The sequence below is a fragment of the Macadamia integrifolia genome, chromosome 1 (genome assembly GCF_013358625.1).
Source record: "Macadamia integrifolia cultivar HAES 741 chromosome 1, SCU_Mint_v3, whole genome shotgun sequence".
In the NCBI taxonomy this organism is placed as follows: domain Eukaryota; kingdom Viridiplantae; phylum Streptophyta; class Magnoliopsida; order Proteales; family Proteaceae; genus Macadamia; species Macadamia integrifolia.
Window position 1 is genome coordinate 3503016 of NC_056557.1, and position 23690 is coordinate 3526705.

At 37.8% G+C, this 23690-nt stretch overlaps 1 protein-coding gene across 1 annotated transcript; it reads left to right on the plus strand.

Annotated features, from left to right (window-relative positions):
* The first annotated feature begins 14436 nt into the window (after positions 1–14436).
* LOC122079579 (beta-glucosidase 18-like) lies at positions 14437–20696 on the plus strand. The gene is made up of 12 exons (XM_042646167.1): positions 14437–14565; positions 16382–16448; positions 16558–16616; positions 17608–17683; positions 17779–17853; positions 17951–18038; positions 18123–18393; positions 18504–18622; positions 18743–18995; positions 19121–19223; positions 19337–19445; positions 20489–20696. Exons 1-12 carry the CDS (start codon positions 14437–14439, stop codon positions 20694–20696), a joined length of 1557 nt encoding a protein of 518 aa, XP_042502101.1.
* Positions 20697–23690: the final 2994 nt, after the last annotated feature.

The window sequence follows — 23690 nt, forward strand, 5'->3', positions numbered from 1 at the left end:
AAAATCATAAAAAAACCCAAGAAGTTTCCCAATGTGCACAAAAGCCCACAAGAATGTCAAAGTCTCTAAATGACTCCTTCCTCAAGAACTATGAAGATCTTCATGAGAAAGATGAAGAGTTTCAAGGAAAACCTGAAGATCTTCGAAAAAAATTTGAAGAAACACGGGAAGATGCAAAATTGTTTGGATCTTCAAGAAGATTTCAAAAACCCAAACTCACTCACTCACAAATCTTTCCCCACTCAGAAAAGTTAGAATAAGGAATAAACAAAGGAGGGGGGACCATTTTATGGGTAAAAAATTTATTTTCTTAAAAAAAAAATTAAGATTCCAAATCAAAGCTCAAAGTTCAAAGTTCAAATTCCAAGATTCTAAATCAAGAACCAAATTTCATGATGGCCCAATTTCATTGACCCTGCCCCAAGTGACCCAATCTCATTGACCCGACCCTAGGTGGCCCAATCTCATTGAACCTACCCCAGGTGGCCCAATTTCATTGACCCGGCCCCAGGTGGCCCAATTTCATTGACCCGGCCCCAGGTGGCCCAATTGCATTTACCTGGCCCTAGATGGCCCAATCTCTTTGTATCGGCTCCGAGTGACCCGATCTCATAGACCAAACTCCTTGAACCGGCACATGTGAAGTCTAGTTAAGGAAAATCCAAGAATCAAATGTTTTTTCCTGTTACAAGATTAGAAGAGCAACGAATTCCTCTCTTGTAACCATCGGTCCCAGATACTCTAGATTGGTTCGAAAAACCCAATCTGAAGACTAAGTTCCCTGAACTGGCACATGTAAAGCCCAGCTAAGGAAAATTCAAAGATCAAAGTACTAACATCTTTTACAGGATTGGAAGAGTAGCGAATTCCATTCCTACAATCGGCAGCCCAGGTAAGTCCTAAAACTCTAAAGTAGTTGAGAGATATTAGCTGTTGCATTTTTTAACTCCGTCATTAATGAGCAAGATGACGGAACTACATGCACTGGGTGACAAAATGTGATCATTCTTTTCTTTGCCCTTCGACTGTTGGCACAAGCCTCAGCCAAAGAGGGGCATTTTGTAGACACCCAATTTTTTCACCCTCCCCCAGCTATAATGAAATGTGGATCATGGACGCAACTTTCGACTTCAATCAATTGAGATGATGATTGACCAACAAAACCCAGAAACATTCCCCACCTATCTAAAAACCCTGGAAACCCCTGAGTGGGAGAGAAGAGGGTTGATATTTGACTTTTTTATATGCGAAGGAATCTGATCAAAATGACCATACAGATGGATAGTGCTTAGAAATATGATTTTGACGATATATGGCACGTCAAAATTAGATCATCGGATCTCCCGCAATTGTCCCTAAAAAATTAAATTTTCTGGTACATATGCCATGCACACTGCCAAGCCTACTGGAAACCTGGAAAAATTTCCTACCTACACAAATACCCCAATTTCATCCCTTCTCTGAAAACCCTGGAAACCCCCAAGCATGAGAAAAGAGGGTCCAAATTTGAATTTTTTATATACGAAGGAATCTAGTCAAGATGACCATACAGATGGATAGTGCTCGGAAATATAATTCCAACGATATATGGCATGACAAAATCAGACCATCGGATCTCTCGCAATTATCACCAGAAAATTCTATGTTTGCGTGTGCACTGTGCACAAACCTGCCCGCATGCATGCCGTGCGCGCTGGCCAGCAGGCCATCCCGCACGCATGCTATGCGCACTGGCCAGCATGCCAGCCTACATGCATGTTGCGTGTGCAGGCCAGCAAGCCAACCCGCACAGCCCTACCCGCTCCCCCGCTAGCTGTTGTTTGTGCCCCCACTAGTTGCTGCTACTGCCCCCACTGGTTGCTACTCATGCCTCCGCTAGCTACTGCCAGTGCCCCTGCCTACTACTGCTCGCGGCTTCGCCTACTTCTGTGCATGCCCTATGCTGCACACCTCATGCACGTGCTGGCCAGCCCATGTATAGTCGCAGGCCAGCCCATGCACTGTGCCTACCCATCCTTGCCCCATACATGCCCAACCCGTGCTGTGCCTACCCAACCTGTGCACATTGCCTACCCATCCTTGCACCATGCCTGCCCTCCCGTGCATCCGTGCAGGTCATGCCCCGTGCATTTCAAGCCAATCTTATGTACCGTCGTTGATGGCTGGGAATTGTGTTCCACTGGCCTGATGGGTGAAGAAATTTCCTCTTCACTTATTTTCACGTATGCACTACTCCATTAGCATACCCTACGCCGCAACCTCCTATCACTCTAAGAACCCACTTTTTGCCCCATTGGCTAAAAATTCTCTCTCCTCCCATTTGTCCAAAAACCCACTTTTTACCTAGGGGCTAAAAATTATTTTTCCTCCCGTTTGTCCAAAAACCCAATTTTTATCCATTGGCTAAAAAATTCTCTCTCCTCCCGTTTGTCTAAAAATCCACTTTTTACTCATTGGCTAAAATTCCTCTCTCCTCCCATTTGTCTAAAAACTCCATTTTACCCATTGGTTAAAAATTCTCTATCCTCCCTATTGCCCTAGAAATCCTATAAATACCCCACTCCTTTGGATTTAAAAGACCAAAATCACAACCCCACAACCATCCTTAGGAAGTGAAGCTCTGCCCTCTCTCCTCCTCCCCTCCCCCTTTCAGTTTCTTCGGGTCTTCGAAGCGATCTTCGTCAAGATCCAAAATTTTGTTCGGATCTTTGAAGTGTTCTTTAGGACTTTGAAGATCTTCAATCCAAGTTTGTAGTTCAATCCCTTTTTGCCAAAAATAGCATGTTTTTAGCCTCCCCCTTTGAGTGTTCTTGATCTTTACAAAAAATAGAAATCCCTCCCCCTTTGAGTGTTCTTGATCTTTACCAAAAATAGAAATCCCTCCCCCTTTGAGGTTCTTCGGGTTTATGAAGAGATCATTGTCAAGATCCGGAGTTCTGCTTGGATCTTCAAGGTGTTCTTTAGGGCTTTAGGGATCTTCAATCCATTTTTAGGTCAATCCATTTCTTTCCAAAAATAGCAATTCCTAGCAGAAGCTTTGCCGAGAGCCCTGAGAATCTTCCTAGAAATAGCCATTCCCAAAGGAAGCTCTGTCGAAGTGTCACCTCAGCCTAGTCCTCCTATAGCCTATCCCCAGTGGAAGCTTTATCAGAGTGCCACCTCATCTGAAGCCTGAAAATAGCCTTCCCTAGCCGAAGCTCTATCTGAATCCAAATCTGAAAGTAACCGTTCCTAACCAGAACTCTGCCTGAATATCATCACAATCAAAATCTCTCGGGAAAGGAAGTTGGAGGTCAAGACCATCTTCCCCTGAGCGAGGAGAATCCGAAAGACAGTCCGAACCAGTACTAATCAGGGACCCACCCCTCCTGACCCGAAACAGGGGTTAAGTTTAGGTACAGTTTCTTAACCAAATTGTCATCATGTAGACTTTATATAGACCTTATTTTAATTTACATAGTCGTTTAAATTCAGTCAATGTATATATGTATGATAACTTAGCCATGCATGTGGAGTAGGAATAATTATGGAAAATGTTCATTCTTAAGCATCTAGCAGAAAGATCGGTCGAACCGGGTAGATTGGTTGCCTAACACCTTCCCAATTCCACAATCTGACACTTACCCTAAATCTCTAGACCAGACCAACTTTCAAGCCCTTTTCTCTTGAATTGGGCCACCCCTGGGTCCTAGGCCTATAATCCTAGGTGGTGCCTCCAAACCCTTTTGCATGATCTTGATGCCCGTATTGGACCATCATCAAATCCCAGTCTCAAATGACGAACTTTACACTCTTATAAAATAGGCCTCCACGTGTCTCCAAGCGGCAATACGACGATGTAGGGCCTGTAAGAAAAGCACACATGACACACCCCTCCCTCATGAAAGAGAAAGAGAGGAGAGAGGATGGAATGGATGCAAGTCCTTTCCCCCCAGGGGAAGAGGGACATCTCATCTTTCTCCGGCCGCTACCCTCATTGGTGCCTAACACCTTCCCAACTCCACAACCTCACACTTACCCTCATCTGTGGACTAGACTAATTTTTTTGCCCTTTCCCTATGGATAGGGCCCACCCTTCGGGTCCTAGGCCTTAACCCTAGGTGGCAACTCCAAATCTTATACTTCCCCAATCCCTGATATTGGACCATCATTAATATCCATTTTAAAAAATACCCTAAGGGAAGAGAGCTCCTAGGAAACAAGCCCCCATATATCTCTGAGTGGGGATGCAACATTACGGGGCACGCTGATGCCCAAAAGAGGGCCAAACTTTGACTATTACCCTTAAAAGGGCCTATTGCTAGAGAAGACTCACGATCGTCATGAAAGACCTATACAAGGAACTTGTACTGCACCAAAAATCTTGCCAAGATGGCGGGGACCAAACAAAAGATCACATTTGTGAAGTCGAATTGAGAGGAGTAGACTTCCCTCATGATGATGTGTTAATTGAACTAAGGGTGGGAGCACTCTCAGTGGAAAATATCTTAGTCGACAATGGAAGTTCTACTGACATTTTATTATGGGCTTTCAAGAGGATGGAAATTGAGAAAGAGAAGCTGAAGCCTATCAATACACCACTGTTCGGATTCTTATGTGTGCTAGTGATCCCCATTCGTCGTACTGTACACTTCAGTCTCTTTTAGATGACGAGACCAATGTTTTGCCGACTACTGGTGTTGAACCTACAGGAATGGCCTTGGCCCTTTTGCCCGGTATCCTAGAGATTGAGATTGAGCACAGAGCCGACTGTGGGTGCAATGATTGTGCCTTCAGATGCTGATCCTACTAAGAGATAGGAGTTACGAGCTGAAATATTATTTTTGTGTATATATTCCGTTGTGTAAAATATACTCTGATGGTCTAATCAATATATGAATATCTTGGAGATGAACTGTGAATCACTTTTGTTTGGAAAATATAAACTCTATAATGTAGTCGACACTGGAATATAAACATGTATACTGGACTAATTATGTATATGATTATTTTAGTTCTTGTGGTGTTATGATTGCAGAATCCCTAACTTTATGATCCTGGAGAATCAAGCTGACTGGATACGGTAAGATGTCCAGTGCCGCATACTTTTGCTAGAAAAGGCAGTGTGTGATAACTAAAAAGAAAAAAAAAAAAGAGGGATTTATCCAAAAAGTGGTGCTTTGTACAAGGGATGTTGGTGACACATGGCACTCCTAGATCACTTGAAATGGAATATAAACCTTAACTTTTGGGTCAACTTTCAAAAGTCATATCTTTCAAACCATTAGTCGAAATTCGATATGTAATATGTCGATGGAAAGCTCGTACTAAGAACTATCCAATGATGTGAGACAAGAGTGTAGTCTCTCAGCTGGGGGGACCTTGTCATAAACATACATAAAGTAGGGACCCTGATCATGCAGTAAAGGGGTAATTGGGGGACCGATTTGCATCAAAGTGTATATTCCGGCTCAAGGAGACAAGCAACATTAATCCACGATGTCAAACCTCACTTTTCAAAATATATTCTTTTAAAACTTAAAGAGCAAAATGGCCATTTCTTATGCTAAGCTCATAATTTCTCCAAGTCTATAATATCTAGTGTGCAATTCTTCTCATGTCATCGTCGTCGAGGGGTGACAAACTTAGGTGTCTACACTCTGGATAACCCAATTCTCAAATATCTATTGCATGGGCTAGAGTATAGGTCGGGAATGACCAAAATATCCATGGATAGCCCAATTTTCAAAAATCCGTTGCTTGACATATAGGTTTGAAATGACCAAAATACCAATGGATGGCCTAATTTTCAGAAATCTATTGTATCGCCCAGGGTATAGGTCTGAGATGAAAAAATACCCTGGCTTTCAAAAATCCATTGCTTGGCTTGAGGTATATGTTTGAAATGACCCAAATACCCATGGATGACCCAATTTTCAAAAAATATATTGCATAGCCTAAGGTATAGGTCTGATTTGAGCAAACACCTTTTGGATAGCCTAATTTTTAAAAATCTATTGCATGATCCAAGGTATAGGCCTAAATTGATCAAAATACCCTTGGATGGCCTACTTTTCAAAAGTCCATTACATGACCCAAGGTATAGGATGGCTTAATTTAACAAAACAGAAAAAACCATTGTATGGCAACATATAGTTTGAAATGACCAAAATACCTCTAGATGGCCTAATTTTCAAAGAATTCATTGCATAGCCAAGGTTTAGATGAAATGGCTAAAATACCCTTCCTTAGGTAAAGAGATGCTTAGGATGGCCAGTTTGAACGAAATACCATTTGCTTGGTCTGTGGTTACCCAGAGTGGCCAAATGACAAAACTTACCATTGCTTACCTAGTTTGTAGTTGCTTCGCGTGGCCACAAACCGATATGCTCTTGCTTAGTCTGTAGCTGCCTCTCGTGGCCAAAGACTAGAAAGCCCTTGCCTAGTCTGTAGTTGCCCCGTGTGGCCAAAGACTAGAAATCCCTTTCTAGGTCTATAGATGCCCCGTGTGGTTAAAGACCAAAATGCCCTTATTAGGTTTGTAATTGCCCCACGTGCCCAAAGACTGAAGAACATCCCTCAGTCCAAAATGCTTGCATACTAACAATTTGTAGGAACGGAGCAGTAGAACCTGTTAAATGGTTTCTCTTGGAACAACCAACCCAAGAAAGACCTCAACCTCCTATTCAATTACATTAGATAAAATCATGTAATTTTTTTTTTATTGAGATTAACGTTTGATTTTGTTAATTGATTTTTTTTATTTTCGATTTCTTTCATTTGTTGATGGACTTCTTGAGTTTTTATTGATGATTTATTTACCCGTGTTTTTGAATTGCACCTCCACCATCCTTGAACATAATGTTGATAATACATGCTCTGGGTAACAAAATGTGGTAGTTTTTTTCTTTTCCTTTCGACTGTGGCACTGGCCTCGGCCAAAGAGGGGCTTTCTGTAACAACCAATTTTGTCACTTGCCCCTGGCAATAATGATTTACAGAATGTGGGTGAGGCCTAAACTTTCAATCATAGGATATTTCAGCCTTTCAAAGTGACTTGAACCCAGAAACCGCCTGAAGCCCTGAACATCCTGAAACCCTAATAAGCATCCCTAACTCAATCTAGGACCTCTCTATAGCCAAATCATGCCAAATCTCATGGCACCTAATATTAGCATGCTATATGTTGATGAATCACATCTAAGTACTCTCTAATAGTGCGGGAACAACATGGACAAGGATTGTTGGATATCTCGAGGGTGCAATCAGACAAGAGTCCTTTGCGAATCCCAAACTTTATGAGCTGAAAATGGGCTCAAAACTATACCATAAGATAGTGCTCGGAAAGAAGATTCTAATGATATATGATGCACAAAAATCAGATCACTGGATCCCCTGGAATCGGTCTTGAAAGTCAAAAATCCTAGTTAGGGCAAACTAGGCCCATTTTGGTCAATGATTCCTAACGGGCCCAAAAATTTCTTGATGGCCCCTCCAGTTTCTTTGAAGGATTTTGGCCCATGGGTCATAAAATGACCATTATACCACTACCCCTTGCCAAAAGCTTATAAATAGGGCTCATTTCCCCATTTTAAGACAACCCAACACACCAAGAGCTGCGGAGCTCCAAAAAACTCCTCTCTCCTCCCTTAGCCAAAGATTCTCTTAAATTCATTTGTCTCGATTAGCGTGCAAAAACTTAAAAAAATAAAAATAAAATCTCCAAAAAATCCTAAAACCCTTAGGAAGCCTTAAGAACCCCAAAAATACCTTTTTAACCTCATAGATTCATCAGGTTCTCTAAGATTCCCTTGCTTCAATTTTCACTCAAAAATATCCCAAAAATAAAAAAATCTAGAAAAATTTCCTAGCCATTCTGAAGCCCTAGGAAGCCTTTATATATTGTTAGAAATTCTTAAAAGTTTCATATTCCCCATATTCTCTATGATTCCTTCAGATTCTCATAGGTTCCTGAAACTCTGCCAAAATTCCCAACAAATATCCATAAATTCTTAAAAATATTCCAAAGCTATGAAAGGTTATAAGAAGGCCGAATTCTCCGAAGAAGAAAACCAGACTGTCAAATCAATCTCTGCCTGAGCGGAGGAACACTCATCGAAGTCCGTGTTTGTAACAACAGGGGCCCACCTCTCTCGACTTGAAACAAGGGTCAAGCACATGTATAACACCTCAACTCACTAGGTAGAATGTAAAATTTTAACTCATATGTGATAGTGGACATAGTAGTATAGCAATAACTTAGCCATGCATGCGGTATAGGGGAGAATGTTTATTCTTTAGCACCTAGTAGGAAGATCGGCTCAACCGGTGGACTGGTGCCAAAAACCTTCCCAAGTTCACAAACCTAATACTTACCTTATCTCTGAACCAGACCAATTTTTGGGCCTTTTCCCTATAGATCAGGCCTACCCATCGGGTCCTAGCGCCTAACCCTAGGTGGCGACTCCAAATCTTATGTTTCTTAATCCCTGATAATGGACATTTATTTAATATTCCTTTTTATAAAATACTCTAAGGGAAGAAAGCCCTGCAAAATAGGCCCCTATGTATCTCCTAGGCGGGATGCGACGGTATAGGACCCGTGAATGCCCAGAAGAGGACAACTCTTGTCATTACCCATACAATAACCCCTCATGAATCTCAGCAAAAACGTGAATATTCACAATCATGTGGGATTGTCCGATTCGTCACATTTATCATCGTTCCTTGACCTATGCAAAACCTCCACATTCAACCACTGTTGACCACGATCAAGAGGTTGAACACCATCAGAATCTTTCCCATCTCCCAAAACCCTAGCCTCTAGTTCATGTTAATGGATCGCCTATTTCACCAAGTGAGTTGAAGAACAATCATATTAACACCATTTTCGTATGACGAATTTTTAGGTGTTGCCAACCCACGTTCTGTTCGGTTGTAATCTCCTTCTTGTGAATATAACTTCTCACCCCAAAAAAAAAATTCGTCTATTCGGTTGGAATCTCCTTCTTGTGAATGTAACCCTATTGGTAATGAGTGAAATTAAACTTGAAGAGGCATGGCAATTGTTTTCAATTCGGCATAATAGGCACTTCACGACTGCCAGGCCTGTAAACTGCCCACCAAGCATCCAATTTAGGTGCACAAGTAGGCGCTTCTCTTCCCTAACCATTTATATAATATTTTCTATAATGCGCCATGTGAGAGAACATCTAAACATGCATGGTTGAGAAGTCATGGTAATACACAATGAATAATGACTTAAAATACAAAGAAAAAAAAAATCCTGGTCTTATGGTTAAGTTGAAATACCTAATTGATATGTGGTTAATTCATGAAACTTTTCATCTATTTTATGGTTTAGATTGTCCATGTATTCCCTTCGGATAGATAGAGAATTATTGCACTCAACCCATTGCTTATTGTGCTATTTTTTTTTATCCTCGTGTACTTTCTTCTAATTTTTTAGTTGTAAAATTATTTTCTAATAACATAAAAGTGAAACGAAACATTTAAATCTTTCTTATGAATCAAAATGTTTTACTTAAAGGAACATAAACTTTTATCTTCATTCATTATTGATTGTCTTATTTATTTGTTTTTCCTTTTCTTAACAATCGAATAAAAGACAAAGTTATGACACTCAATTCATTGTCTATATGCTACTGTACTTTTGTAGATAAACTTTCAAGCTTGATCTAAATTTTTATTTTTTTTTTTAACCAAAGTGTCCGGGAAAATTTACGTGCACCTCAATTAATCTTCGAGGAGACTAGCGCAGCAATCAATCGCCATGGTCTCCACTTAAATCGCAGATACACAAATGGGGAATCGAACCTGAAATTGTACGTCTTAATCATCCGGACAATCCACAGATGGATTTTAAAGTTAATTTATAGTAACATAAAAGTGAAAGTAAATATATAAATCTTTCTTATGAATAGAATTTTTTTATGTCTTCAAAGAGAAGAAATGTGTGTCGATTATTAAAGCCACAAACTTTTGGGCTTTCATTTATCATTAATTTATCTTATTTATTTATTTTTACCTTTTCTTGGCAAACAAACATACCTATCCCTTGACAAGTCTCACCTACCAGTACCTTTCCTATTCTCTTTTCCTAATGTTGACGCATACAATGGATTCTATTCCATTCAACAACACGCTTAAAATTGGTGGGCAAAGAATCAAAATATGTCGTCTTTCTATTTTAGTGAGTTTCGGACAAACAACATCAATATGGATTAAAATAAAACTTCAAAAAATGATGGATCATATATTTAATAGTGAGACTTTTAAACATGGAAGAAAAGATTTATTTAACAGTGAGTCATATTATTAGGAAAATTATTCAATGAGCCTAAAATATTTCCCAACCGTTCTTACAAAGGAATTTATAATTGATAAAAAAAAAATCACGAGGAGACGTGGGAAATGTCTTTGTTTGAGTGCATTTTTCCCTTAATTAGCATCATTAGAAAAGTTCTTCCAAAAATAAATTGCGACAAAATCTTGAAGCTCTGGAGAAAATCTATTTTGCAACTTGGGCACAAGGACCAAACACATTGCCCTCATGCTTTTTTATAATATAATAATCTATTTATGTTTTGTAATAATTTGAAACAAGCAAAGATACACATTTCCACTTTATCCAAAAAAAGTAAGAGAAAAAGAAGATTCGCATTATTTCTCCTGAGACACTCAAGATACGTTAGCTTAGTCTATGTTTGGATGCTAAAAAAAGAAAAGAAAGTGGTACAAAAAATATAATAAAAAAAATCATAATTAAAACGATTTTTTTTGTCTATCTCTCTATTTTTATTTATTTAGTTATTTTTATTCTTGACACCCAAACATAGACTCAAGATAGGTATGCAAAAAGTACCGCACAGGCCGCAGCGTTATTCAAGTTGGTGCATACATGCATGGTAATAGTTGTGTGAAGAGTCAACGGGTATTTCTTGTTAAAAAAAAAAAATGTCAAAGCATATTGTCTATCCACACACATTATGAAGCCATCTAGAGTATTGAAGTTCCGATCCAACAATTAATCTGGTCAATAATCAAGATTTATGGATCTAAGCCATGCTTACGTACAATAGAATATAATTAAGCCTATTAATTTATAATCGATTATTGCTATGTCAAAATTTTTAAGGATTTCCCTTTGCATTGGATGATCGACTGACTGCCATTGGATTGTTCGGACCATTGACCTTATGTCATAGAATTAACCTATTAAATTTTCAGATTTGATGATTAGGTCGTATGATATCATGTTTATTTTCCAAAAAAAAAAAGGGTAAAAGAAGGCTCCCTTTTTCGTGCAGCCCTGCGTTTATATACGAAACACAAATAGGATGAAATGATGTCCCTACTCTTGTGAAATAGTTGATCCCCATGTATGCATTCTCATTTCCCCCCTTGATGCAGGGACCATGCAACCAAGAAGTGTTTTTTTTTCCTTCAAAAAAATTTAGATGCTAAGAATATCTTCACGTTAATGTACAGCGAATGAAGTTACTGAATGACTAATTTGATAACGTTTATGATGATTTTTAAACAGGAAGAACTGTTTTGAGGCGTTTCTATTTTTTATTTTTATTTTTAATTATGCATTTATTCATTTTCTATGAGTAAAAAACATGTTTGATATCCACTTAAGATTGAAAGCCAGTTCTAAGTTTTAAAAATCGTTCGACCTAAAAACAATTTACCCATAGTCCAAACCCAGGTTGGGCCCAACCTTGGACTGGGATTTTAATTAGCACCTGAATCTGGGCGGTATCAACATGGGCAAGGCTTGCCCCGACGATAGAGCGAGAAAGAATAGGCTGGAGAGAGAGAGAGAGAGAGAGAGTTTTAGATATAAATAAAAAGATAACCCCTGAATTTGACAATGTCGAAAATTAGTTCACTAAAGATTCAGCAATTTGATAAAAGAAAAGGAAAAGAAAAAAAAAGAGGGTTTTTTGTTTCTTTAATATCATGCTTTTTTGTTGTTTTCAAAACTAGGTTACTCAAAATAAATAAATAAATAAAAATGATAGTTAATATATCACAAACATACTTTTCACAAAAAAATTTCTTTGTTTTTTTAAATGGTTATTTGTGTGTCACAGTCATAGTTGGTAAGTTTGAATGTGGAAAAAAATAGCTATAGACTCATACAGTATTAAAGAGACCGACTTCAATAATACTTCTACAAATTCTGTGTAAAAAAAATAAGTACAAAAATAACTTGGTAAGTGTTTAATATAATTACTTTGTTAAAATCCGGCAAAAATAATACGAACATATAACAGCTATATATTCCCCAAACTTTAGCTCTACGCAGTCTACTGTGCCAAGAAATTGCACCCCTCTTTTCTTGCTGGCTAGTGCTATCGTTTCTTTATATATTTTAGCTAATCATGTACTAAAATGTAATTGCTGTTGGAACAAATCTGATGAAATTCATCAATGTAAGATCCACATTATCCCTCTTAATGGTGGGGTGGGGTGGGGTGGGGTGGGGTGGGGAGAGGGGGGGATACTAATTTAACAATCTTGATTGATGATAAAATTGGCTAAGTATACAACCTACTCTCATTCTACTCTCCACCTTGACTCCAAAAGCACAACGACAACCTTAAACCCCCACCCTTTCATTCGTAAAACCCACCCCACCACTACCTTAATCCCAAGGACAATGCAACAATCCCACATTCTATTTTAGCCATTGTTCTTCACTATGAAATGAGTTACCTTAGAACCACAAATATAGCAAGTAGAGTTCTTCCTCTTGATAATAGCTCTTCTTCACCCAAAAAATATAAGGAGTCAATGTCTTCAACAGTTGAAGGGATCGAAAACGCTAAGTGATGCACACTATTTTCCTCTCACACTTAGGGTTTTGTAAATCCTAATTCTCAAGAACAGCCCTCCCTCTCTCCCTTTGTATTGAATAATTAAACCCATTATGTGTGTAGCCTAATTTATGTGCAATTGGGATTTCAAATATCATTCTTACCTTGTGTCAATCTATTAGGCAAGTAATTTCCTATTCGTAGCTTGCTACTAATGAGGGAGCAGGTAGAATTAAAAAAATTAATTAATTGCCTTATATAATGTATCTTGTCACATGCATCTTTAATCCTATTAAAGATATTGTGTGACAATAACTCATTAGATAAATTAAACCGATTTCTCCCCTGTAAAAGTGTCATTTATTTCACTAAAAAAAATCATAAAATTAATTATAGGGCATGCAATTTAATTATTGACAAACCCAGTTCACTGTGCATATCATAATGGGATTTTGTGATCATGATTGGGCTCAAAAACTTTTTGTAAACATTTTTAAATAATAATATTAATAAATGGTATTAAGAAAAAGAATTTTGTACACATTTTATAAAACATTATATTGGATTTAGATTTATATTTGATCATATACATGCATTTTTTCTCTCCTCAATATTCCTTAACTAAGAGGGCAGTGGATTTCTTGTTGAGAATCTCTTTTGTTCACAATATAATACCACAAATCTATTACACCAATTCATAGTCTGTAAGACATTAACCATTAGTAAGCCAAAATCCTTTGATGCATTAACGGCAAGGACCTCTTAGATTGAAAGGCCAACCGAAATCTACATAAGAGAACCTCATTCCTCAACTATTAGCACTAACACATGCAGGACTACCATGTGATTCTATTCACTACATTGTATGTGTGCTCAAATTTGTATCCCTATAATTACTATTCCTAAAAGCAAATAATTTGATAACCATCTCAATAGGATGCTCAACCCTAGCCCTGGTAAAAAAACATTTTAGCAAAAACAAAAACCTAAAGACAATCATAACCCATCAATAATATGTCATGCATAAAATAATCAAATTAATCAACTAACACTTTAGATTTGATGGACAAATAATGCCAACAATGGGCATATGCACAAAAATACTTGTTAAGTCTCTATCAGCTTGACATGGTTATACACAAAATAGATCGATCCATGCACTTCATCAACCTCATTAGTCGTATTCATGATTTGTGTTACGCATTCCATTGGGGTCAAAGCCTCAATTCAAACAAGGCATTAGAGAGCATAACAAATTTGTCGATCATCACCATAAAGATCTCCCTTCACAATGGCATGCTGCATATCAGGTGTAGGTAGCAAGCATGGGACATGCCTGGCTCCAACAATTATGTTTTGGCTCCCAATTGTCAAACAGACTACTAGTCAAAACTCACATGGTCTAATTTATAAATAAGCAAGAAATTGGCTCTCTCTCTCTCTCTCTCTCTCTCTCTCTCTCTCTCTCTCTCTATTTATCTATATAAACCTCTAGACTGACATGACCATAAATTACAGCTGATAGAGAGAGAGAGAGAGAGAGAGAGAGAGAGAGAGAAGAAATCCTTTAATTAGATACAATAATAGATCACAAAGGCAATATTCAAAGATGGAGAAACCATTATTGATAGCATTTTGGGTTGTTCAACTGATCATCATCCCTTTCTCTACTTGTTTGGTGCATCGCAGCCAGTTTCCTCCTACGTTTCTTTTCGGAACTGCAACATCTGCTTATCAGGTAATGAGATGTTCTACTCTTTCGATCTTTCTATCTCTTAGAATAGAAGAGAGAGAGAGAGAGAGAGAGAAAAGAACTGCAATTGACTCTATGCTATTTTGTTCTGATGTTGTACCGATTCTTGTCATATCATATAGGAATATGTTTCAATCTCTGAATTGTTAATCTAGTTCATGGAAATTTTATGGAGTTCATAATATCATTTTCCAAGGTAAGTTATCCTATGTAGAGAGAGAGAGAGCGAGAGAGAGAGAGAGAGAGAGTGTCTGAATGAAAGTATCCTTGGCTGTTTTTAACCCCATTAGCTATAGTTTGAACAGTAGCATGTCGTACTATAGTTAGTGTAAAATTGAGCTAAACTCATTGGAGCCTCCACGAAACTATGGAATTGGGAGAGCCTAAACAATCAGTTGGTGGTGGCTATCAGTCGCAGTTGAGCACCAGCCTAAGTTCTGGGAGAGGTCATTCCCCCCACCCGTTGATGCTTGATATTCTTTTATTACCCCTTATCCCCTGCCCTATGGTGACCCCACCTTCTAGTGGTAATTGAAAAAAAAAAAAAAATTGGAAAGAGTTTCTTAAAATTCTGTGTAGCACTATTAGAAGCATCAACAGAGATAGAATTTCTACCATATATAAGGGGAGAGACGGTCATTTTGCCCCTCGCTGTGTTTGGACGTGCTGCCTTTCAATTTTTTTATCTTCAAAATTTGGTGAAAAGAAAAAAATCGACTTTGTGTTTGTTAGATCAAACACTAAGAAACACGAATAATAAAGAGACAATAGATCCGTACGACACAGAGATTTAACGAGGTTCACACACCAGGGTGATGTGCTACGTCCTCGAGCGAAGAAGAAGATGATTCATTATGCAAAAGAGAAATTACACCCTAGCAACGGCAAGGAAAAACTCGCCTTGAAACCCTAGTTACGTGAAAACCCTGGAATACAATGACTTTCTCAACAAGCAATAGTACATTATATATACTCCAAATCACGGGTCTACCTAACGGGTCGACCTATCGGGTCGCGGTAGATCCGGTCAAACCATACTGCGGGGGCGTAGCCCCCACATCCCCATACGAGATCAGTGATGGGCCCCGGGCTTGGGCCGACCCTCTGCTTCCATCACAGATCTTAGAAAATTTCTCATTCGGATCGCCACCAAAATATGTCGGATCGAGTCAATCTTCAAAACGGGTCAAGAATTCAAGACAAACTTAACATTTGTGTCTATTATTTCATATTGTAAATTCTTAGTGAGAAAGATAATTTTCAAAGAAAAATAAAATCACATTTTATTGGAATTTGGAAAAATGTACACGGCTCCATTGAAAGATGCCTCCGGGGCATTATTTTATGCGGTGGGAATGGAACTTCGACCCAATATTCATTGGGAGGCAGGGCCCATCCTTTGTTTTGTCATGTTGTTAAAAGTCACTAAAAATTAGTGGATGATTCTTGACCATTATTAAAATATGAAAATTTTATATTTCGTCTTATTAAGTTATGGATAGGGGTGTAATAATATTTAACACCTTACTAATTCAATAGTTTTCCTTAAGCCACCATGAAAGGGAATCGTTTGATAGCAGTGCTTAGACGTAAATGGGAGGATATCGAGAAGATATTTTGGGGAACATATTAAAACTCTAAAAGTAAGAAATAGGTTAAGCTTAATTGGTATATATTTTTCAAAAAGAATTGACTTCACAATATTCTATTAGAAAACAGTTTAAAGTACCCAAACAAATAAACAAATAGTATTAAGAAGATAAAACAAAGTCCTTATTATTTGTTCAATTCTATTGTCTAGATTGAGGGAGCCTACTTACAAGGTAACAAAAGCTGCAGCAATTGGGATATATTCACTCATTTGCAAGGTAATTAGTCTCTCATTTTCCACATTAATATTCCAATATTAACATGATCACCATTAGAAAATTCTTCATATTAAATGGCTCAGTAGTGTTCATCTTTTCTTTTCAAAAGGAACCATCAAGGATGGAAGCAATGCAGACATTACTGTTGATCACTATAATCGTTACATGGTATGATGCCATTTCCCCTTTTTTAAGACATTAATTAATTACTGTTCTTATTACTTATTAAATTTTTTTTTTTTTTTAATCTTTCTATAAGCATGGACTAATCATGCTAGAAAACGAGTTAAATCCACTATAAGAGCCTTTATCATTACCAAATCCAAACAAACTATTGAAATATCTTTTATTCTGATGGCTACAAATAGCTATGTAACTATATGGCCTGATTCTATCACATCCACTTAATTCTTAACTCCATCTGTTATTTTTCTCTTCAATCTTGAATTAGACATTATACATATATATATATATATAGAGAGAGAGAGAGAGACTTGGTGGATATAGATTTGATTTTACAATATTGTACTAGGGTTAATAGGATTGAGGCCCATAACCCACTAGTTCAAGATCGAAATCGAAAATTCAGGATATCCATTCACATTTGTCCTACTTTCAGCTTTATTTTCCTAGAAGAATAAATGGAGAAAATTGTGATACCTAAGAATATGGTAAGTACCAGACCCGCCTGGGAGATCAGTGATGTTTCCCCACTAAAAATACGTACTAGGGTGTTTGGGAGATCAATGAAAGTGTGCAAACTTTAGTCCTATATCACCTAGAGGGAGATTACTGAGCTAATTAATAACCTTTAGGCTCCTTAACATGGTACAACGCGCTTTAAAGCCTTGATGCCATTGGGCCAAAGAGGAAAATATTTTGCCAAAATTAATGGAGCAGGGGCATTTCAGATACAATCATATAATTGTGCGATTTCATGCCCTAAGACGGATACATGCATGATTAATAAATGAAAATAATATACGTTGTCCATAGTGAATATGAATTTGTATATAGAAAGTAGATATATGTGATCAATGATGATTTTTTTTTTTTTTTTGGAAGATTAATGATGATTCATTACTACTTGAAGTAGTAAGCTAGGGAAAATCAAGCAATTTCAGGCTCTTGCTAATAAGTTTGAATATTAATCAAACAGGAAGATGTGGAGTTGATACACTCCCTTGGAGTAAATAGCCATAGATTCTCCATTTCATGGTCCAGAGTCCTCCCTAGTAAGTCACTACACATTCATGTTTTAGTGGGGAAGTTTATTTACAAAGAGCTAGCTACCATACTGAAGACATAAATATACATATCTTGACAACAGGAGGAAGATTTGGAGAACCTAATCAGGAGGGTATTGGATTCTACAACAGCCTAATCAATGCCCTCTTAATTAGAGGTAACCTTTTTTTTCCCACTTAATTTTTCATTTAAAATTTCCTCTTGTATGCCAATGGCTAGGAATTCATATATGTTGATACTTGGTACTCAACCAGGAATAGAACCATTGGTTACACTAAGCCATTTTGATATTCCTCAAGAACTTGAAGATCGATATGGCGCGTGGTTGAACTCGCAAATACAGTGAGTCTCTCTATACATTTTCTTCTTCTCTGAAGCCTGAAGGAGAATTTATTTTTATCACTGATCATCACTTGGGCACTGCAGGCAAGATTTTGGATATTTTGCCGAAACTTGTTTCAAAGCTTTTGGTGATAGAGTGAAGTATTGGAGCACATTCAATGAGCCTAACCTAATGGTGAAGTATGGTTATCTCACTGGGGGACTTCCACCTAACCATTGTGCCAAGATCCAAACATCATCAGATCATAATGATCATTGCCAATCTGGAAACCCTGCTATTGAACCCTATATTGCTGCACACAGTCTTATATTATCTCATGTCACTGCAGTTGATATTTACAGGGAAAAATATCAGGTAAAATTAAATTCATGAAAAACCCATTTAGATAATGATCATTATTCATGGTATGAGAGACTAATTTTATCTAATTAGTCTAATTTTATTGAGAATTGATTTCTATTTAGGTTACGCAAAGAGGTATGATTGGAATTGTGATGAACTCAATTTGGTATGAGCCTCTAAGAAATATTTCATCAAAAGATCATTCAGCAGCTCGAAGGGCACTTGCTTTTCACAATGCATGGTATTTAATCAAAATCCATGCTTGATTAAGGCCTTAGTTTATAGTCTATTTACAGTACCCCTTGATATTATTTATTTTTCTATATAGTAATTTCTTTTCTTTATGAATATATATGTGCAGGATACTGGACCCTATAATATTTGGTGACTATCCTCCTGAAATGCAACAAATTTTGGGTCCAAGATTACCAAAGTTCTCTTTAGAAGAGAAACGGACGTTGAAGAACAAATTGGATTTTATTGGAATTAGTCATTTTACAAGTCTATATGCCCAAGATTGCTTGTTTTCTCAATGCAGCACTGTTACTTCACAAACGGACGCCTTCGTGCTTGTCACCGGAGAAAGAGATGACGGCACCTTCATAGGAAAACCTGTAAGAAAATTATTCCGGCCAATACAAAAATATATATGTTGAAATTATCATGTCTTTGATTTTTCTCTAGTAACTAATAACCATCCTCTTAATAAAAATTTAAATTTTTTTCATTCCTTTTCCAGACAGCAATGCAAGATTTATATGTGGATCCTTCTGGTTTGGAAAATATAATAATGTACTACAAGGAAAGATACAACAACATTCCTATGTTCATCACTGGAAATGGTACAAAATTTTGTAGAACAAAAAATTTCTACTAATTTTGAAGATCATTTTGTTTCAGTTTTATATCATTATATGACAGTTTCAATCATATTTTTTTTTTATTTTCTTTTCAGGGTATCCAGATGCAAACAATCCTACCACTTCTGTTGACGATTTTGTAATTGACACAGAGAGGGTACATTACTTGAATGATCACTTGACTTCCATTACCATGGCCTTAAGGTATTTTAATTATGATTACTATTAAGAATTTAAATTTTCTATTAAGATCGTAATGTATCAGGTTGAGAACCTTAGGGATAGATACCTAAACATGACAAAAAATTAAGGGTCATTTAAAGCACCACTCCCTTGAGAATGCCACTATTAGAGAGACACCCCTTATAAAATATCAAATTATACTTAGACCCCTGTCGTCAGTCCCTGTTTGGTGAGGAGTTAAAATAATTGTTGTACCCTTTTGACTATAACACATGTCCAATTCATATTTTACCCAAGTCCCTCATCATCCCTACCTCCACTCACCTTCACTGTGGAGTTCAAGAAGGTTTTTTGCGCATAGGCGAGGTGGTTACGGTTGAGAGGAGAAGAAGAGGGGTTAGGGTTAAGCAGAAGCAAAGAACAATTTGGGGAAGAAGCACATACCTGTTTCAATTGGGGGAAGAAGTCGTCGCTGCTCGTTGTTGCTCTTCACAGAGAGAGATTACCGATGCTCTAAAAATGTGAAGGATTTGGGGATGAAGAACCCAGTATCAATTTGGTGATGGGGTCTTTATCGATTTATGGTTGGGGACTTATTAGAGGGTATATTAGGTACTTCACCTTTTGTAATGGCATTTTGGTATTAAAAAAAAATATACACTAGCTGACATCAGCATATAAAGTATATTTTGTAACAACGACTGATGGCAGGGTCTGAGTGTAATTTGGAATTATGCAGGGGATGTCTCTCTAATAGTGGCATTCTCTAGGGGGTGGCGCTGTAAATTAACCAAAAATTAATCAAAACCAAGTTTAGTTGAGAAATACACAATCAATCTAGATTCAGATTATATGGGAGTGGCCAAATATGAATATATATATATATATATAGAGAGAGAGAGAGAGAGAGAGAGAGAGAGAGAGAGATGTAGATAGATATAGATATATAGATATATATTTGAGAAAGACAAGTGGATAGTTAGATCACTTCGATTCGATCACTAATTTTTATTTTCAATCTATTAATCTTTCATGCTTACATGTTTATACATATATATCCGCAGGAATGGAGCTGATGTAAGAGGTTATTTCATATGGTCCCTACTTGATAGTTTTGAATGGATAAATGGTTATACTTTGCGGTTTGGCCTTCACTATGTAGACAACACATTGGAGAGAATACCAAAACTATCTGCAATGTGGTATAAGCAATTTCTTGGTGGAATGAAGATGGTGACACCAAAGCTCGACAACGAAGTTCAAAGCATATAACTTCTATATTGCTTACTAGTCCAGTATTGGGTATTTTTCTGTCCAAAAAAGAAAAAGTTAAGTATTTTGTACATAATATGTGAAAAATCATGTTGTTCTGGATTTGTGGTGATTTAGTGTATGCTGGAGTAAACAGTGTTCATTGTCTACCCAATTCCATTCTCTCTCTCCTTTTTCTTCTTCTTCAGTGAACACCACAGAAGGTCACTCCACCAAGTTTCCTCCTTCCCCATTCCAAAGCGTCTTTTGAAACTCTACGGCAAGAAAGTAACTATCGGCACATCAACCTCTTTGATTTAGAATCAGAATCATTTTAGGGGGTTAGAGTCTCTGAACCAAAATTTCCACCATTACAATCTATTTTTCTCCCCCAAAAGTAATTTCTAGGAATACCACCAAAACCTTGGTGAGTCAGCTCCGGGAGAGACAACGATTCCACACTAGGATCCTGTAACTTCTCCCATAAAGAAATTGAGGATACTTCGGCTTAATGGATTGTTCCCTTCATTCTCTCCTAACGACGATTTGATTGCTTTCAACTAGGACTTCAACATGAATTCTGGGCTGAGGATAGTGAGAAGAGAAGGCCCAAAGACATGGTTGTTGGGTGGTTCTAAAAGATAGAAACACATTTTGTACTTCGTGGGATCCAACAAAAAATAATGGTGGGAGGGATTATCTACATGCCCATCGGATCTATATTCGAGTCAGCCAAAAGAACGGTTTAGATTGCATGGATCAGTTTGATCCAAAGATCTTACGAATGATCGAGGCCACTGTGAAGATCCTCATAAGGGAAGACACCGACGACGCCTTCGGCCTTCCCATCGCATTTGCCGGAAGGCAAGTTCGTGATTTTTTGGTCCGGAAGATCCAATCACAAGAACCTCTTTATAGTTGACGTCGTAGATGGGGAATTTAACGCTGGTCCGTCAACCAACGTAAGGGCCATGGATAGACACGATGCCCAGCTGGTCTCTGACCAGATGGTTGAGACCTCTGTTGAGTCCACATGGCAGGAGCAGAGGGATCGAGTGACGTGGATGGGGAGAGAATCACGCATGTTTGCTTCAATTTGGAAGCGTCGCGGCTGTTACTCACGGCCAATGTGGGATGTGTAACAGCGATACTAGTGTCGTTGCTGAACCAGTTTCAACCTTACGGAAATATGTACATGAGAGCAAGTTGGAGACGAGAGAATGATAAAAGAATATATAATAAAAAGGAAAAATGAACTCAACAGGTGAAAAGAAGGAAGGAGTAATATGAAAAAAGATGTAAAAGATGTAAAAGATCACAAGCAAGGGAGTATCAGAAAAAAGGTAAATGATAGGAGAGTTTTAATAAAGATAGGCCAAGTGTAAGGGAGTGATAGTAAATTTTCCTTTTTAAAATGAACCCACTTTTCATTTAAATCTAATAAATTGAATTGCCACCAAGCCATTTGGGAGATACGCCAAATAAATGGTCGAAATCCTAACTTCTCTACTTGGTCAAAATGGCTCGGGAGCTCGGGTAGCTCACTTTGAGCTCGGGAAACATGCAGGAGAGTAAAATGCATAACCTACAAATCCTTCCATTTCTTTCTTCTTCTTCTCTTTCTTCTCCTTCCCTTTTTCCTCTTTTCTCTTCCTCTTCCACGTTTTGTCCTGGTGATAAATGAGCAAATGAGCTCATTTCTTCCTTATATCGTGAGTGGCCTTAGGACTTGTTTGCCTACGCACTAGTTGGAGGCCGAACAAGTTTAAGCCGAGGGCTGGGTCACACGGACCCACCTCCTTGGACTCACAAGGTGTGCCAGTCAAGGGGAAAGGTGCCATGTAGTGTCAGATGATGGGTAGAGCTGACCACGATGTGCATAGCGGGTCCCATGGGAATTTGAGGTATTTCAGTAGCAAGGACCACCGGAAGGTCATTGGTAGTACACTGTCCAGCCGGTGGTGTGCTTCCTGTGGCCTACACAATTGCTATATTTTCCAGCCTTCTATCCCCTTATGCCAATCATTAGGGCGGTTCCCTAGGGATGTGTGCACGGTCTTCCCAGCCCATTTTAATATATAAGGGGGATCAAGTGGGGACGTGTTTGGTCACGCACTTCTTAGCCTTGAAAGGTTTGAATCCTTTCTAGTGGTTCAAGCAAGAACTGCATTTGCAGGTAGGGTCATCCCTTCCTTCGCGACAGTAGCCGTAATCCAAAAGTCATTGTTGCTGACAACATCCGGTGTGAGACCTATTACAAAAATTCAAATTTTACAAGATTAGAGCACGTGTATAACACAAGGGGAGACTAGGGGTTAGAGGGAAGGGATTTTGCGCCGGGATACCCCAAGATGAAGCAATGAGCCGATTCCTCAAGGTATCTCTACAAGGGGATAAGAGGGAAGGAACATTTTGCCAAACTTCAAAGGAAATGGAGGCTTAAATCTGGTGAAGAGTGCAAAGGGGAGAAACCTTTCATTTAAAAAAAACTAAAATCATAGATTGTATCTGACCTTATTTATGACTTGCTGAATCAACCTTGAAATAACCCAAATTAAGCATCATTCAAAGACTTGTAATTATGAGACTTTTTTTTTTTTTTCATTAAGAATCATGACTCTTCTAATCTAGAAGAAATTGTCCAACCAAGTATATATATAATGATAAATAAATTAACTTCTATTTTAAGGCAACATTTGCAAAGGATTTTCTTTTTTGTTTTTCGTTTTTTTTTTTTTTTTAATTTTTTTTTTTTTTTTTTTTTTTTTTTACATTTTTCTTTTTATTTTTGTCTTTTTTTATTTTTTCTAAGAAAGATCAAGAATTTTATTAAAGAGAAATAATAGATAATACAAAAAACATTGGACTATTCCTCCAGCAGCCTAGAAAGGAGATCCCCACCTTTGGCATTGCCATCAATAGGGACACCTTACCATGGTTAATGAAAGAGATATCTAGACATAGCCATTACATCAATCCGAAGTTCCTCCTAAATGTGGCTTGAAAAAGAAATAG

Excerpts from the sequence above, each read along its gene's own strand:
- LOC122079579 (XM_042646167.1), top strand. The coding sequence starts at position 14,437 with ATGGAGAAACCATTATTGATAGCATTTTGGGTTGTTCAACTGATCATC. Across the intron at positions 18,996-19,120 it reads GCACCTTCATAGGAAAACCT|ACAGCAATGCAAGATTTATA; the intron begins GTAAGAAAATTA and ends TTCCTTTTCCAG. Across the intron at positions 19,224-19,336 it reads TATGTTCATCACTGGAAATG|GGTATCCAGATGCAAACAAT; the intron begins GTACAAAATTTT and ends TTTTCTTTTCAG.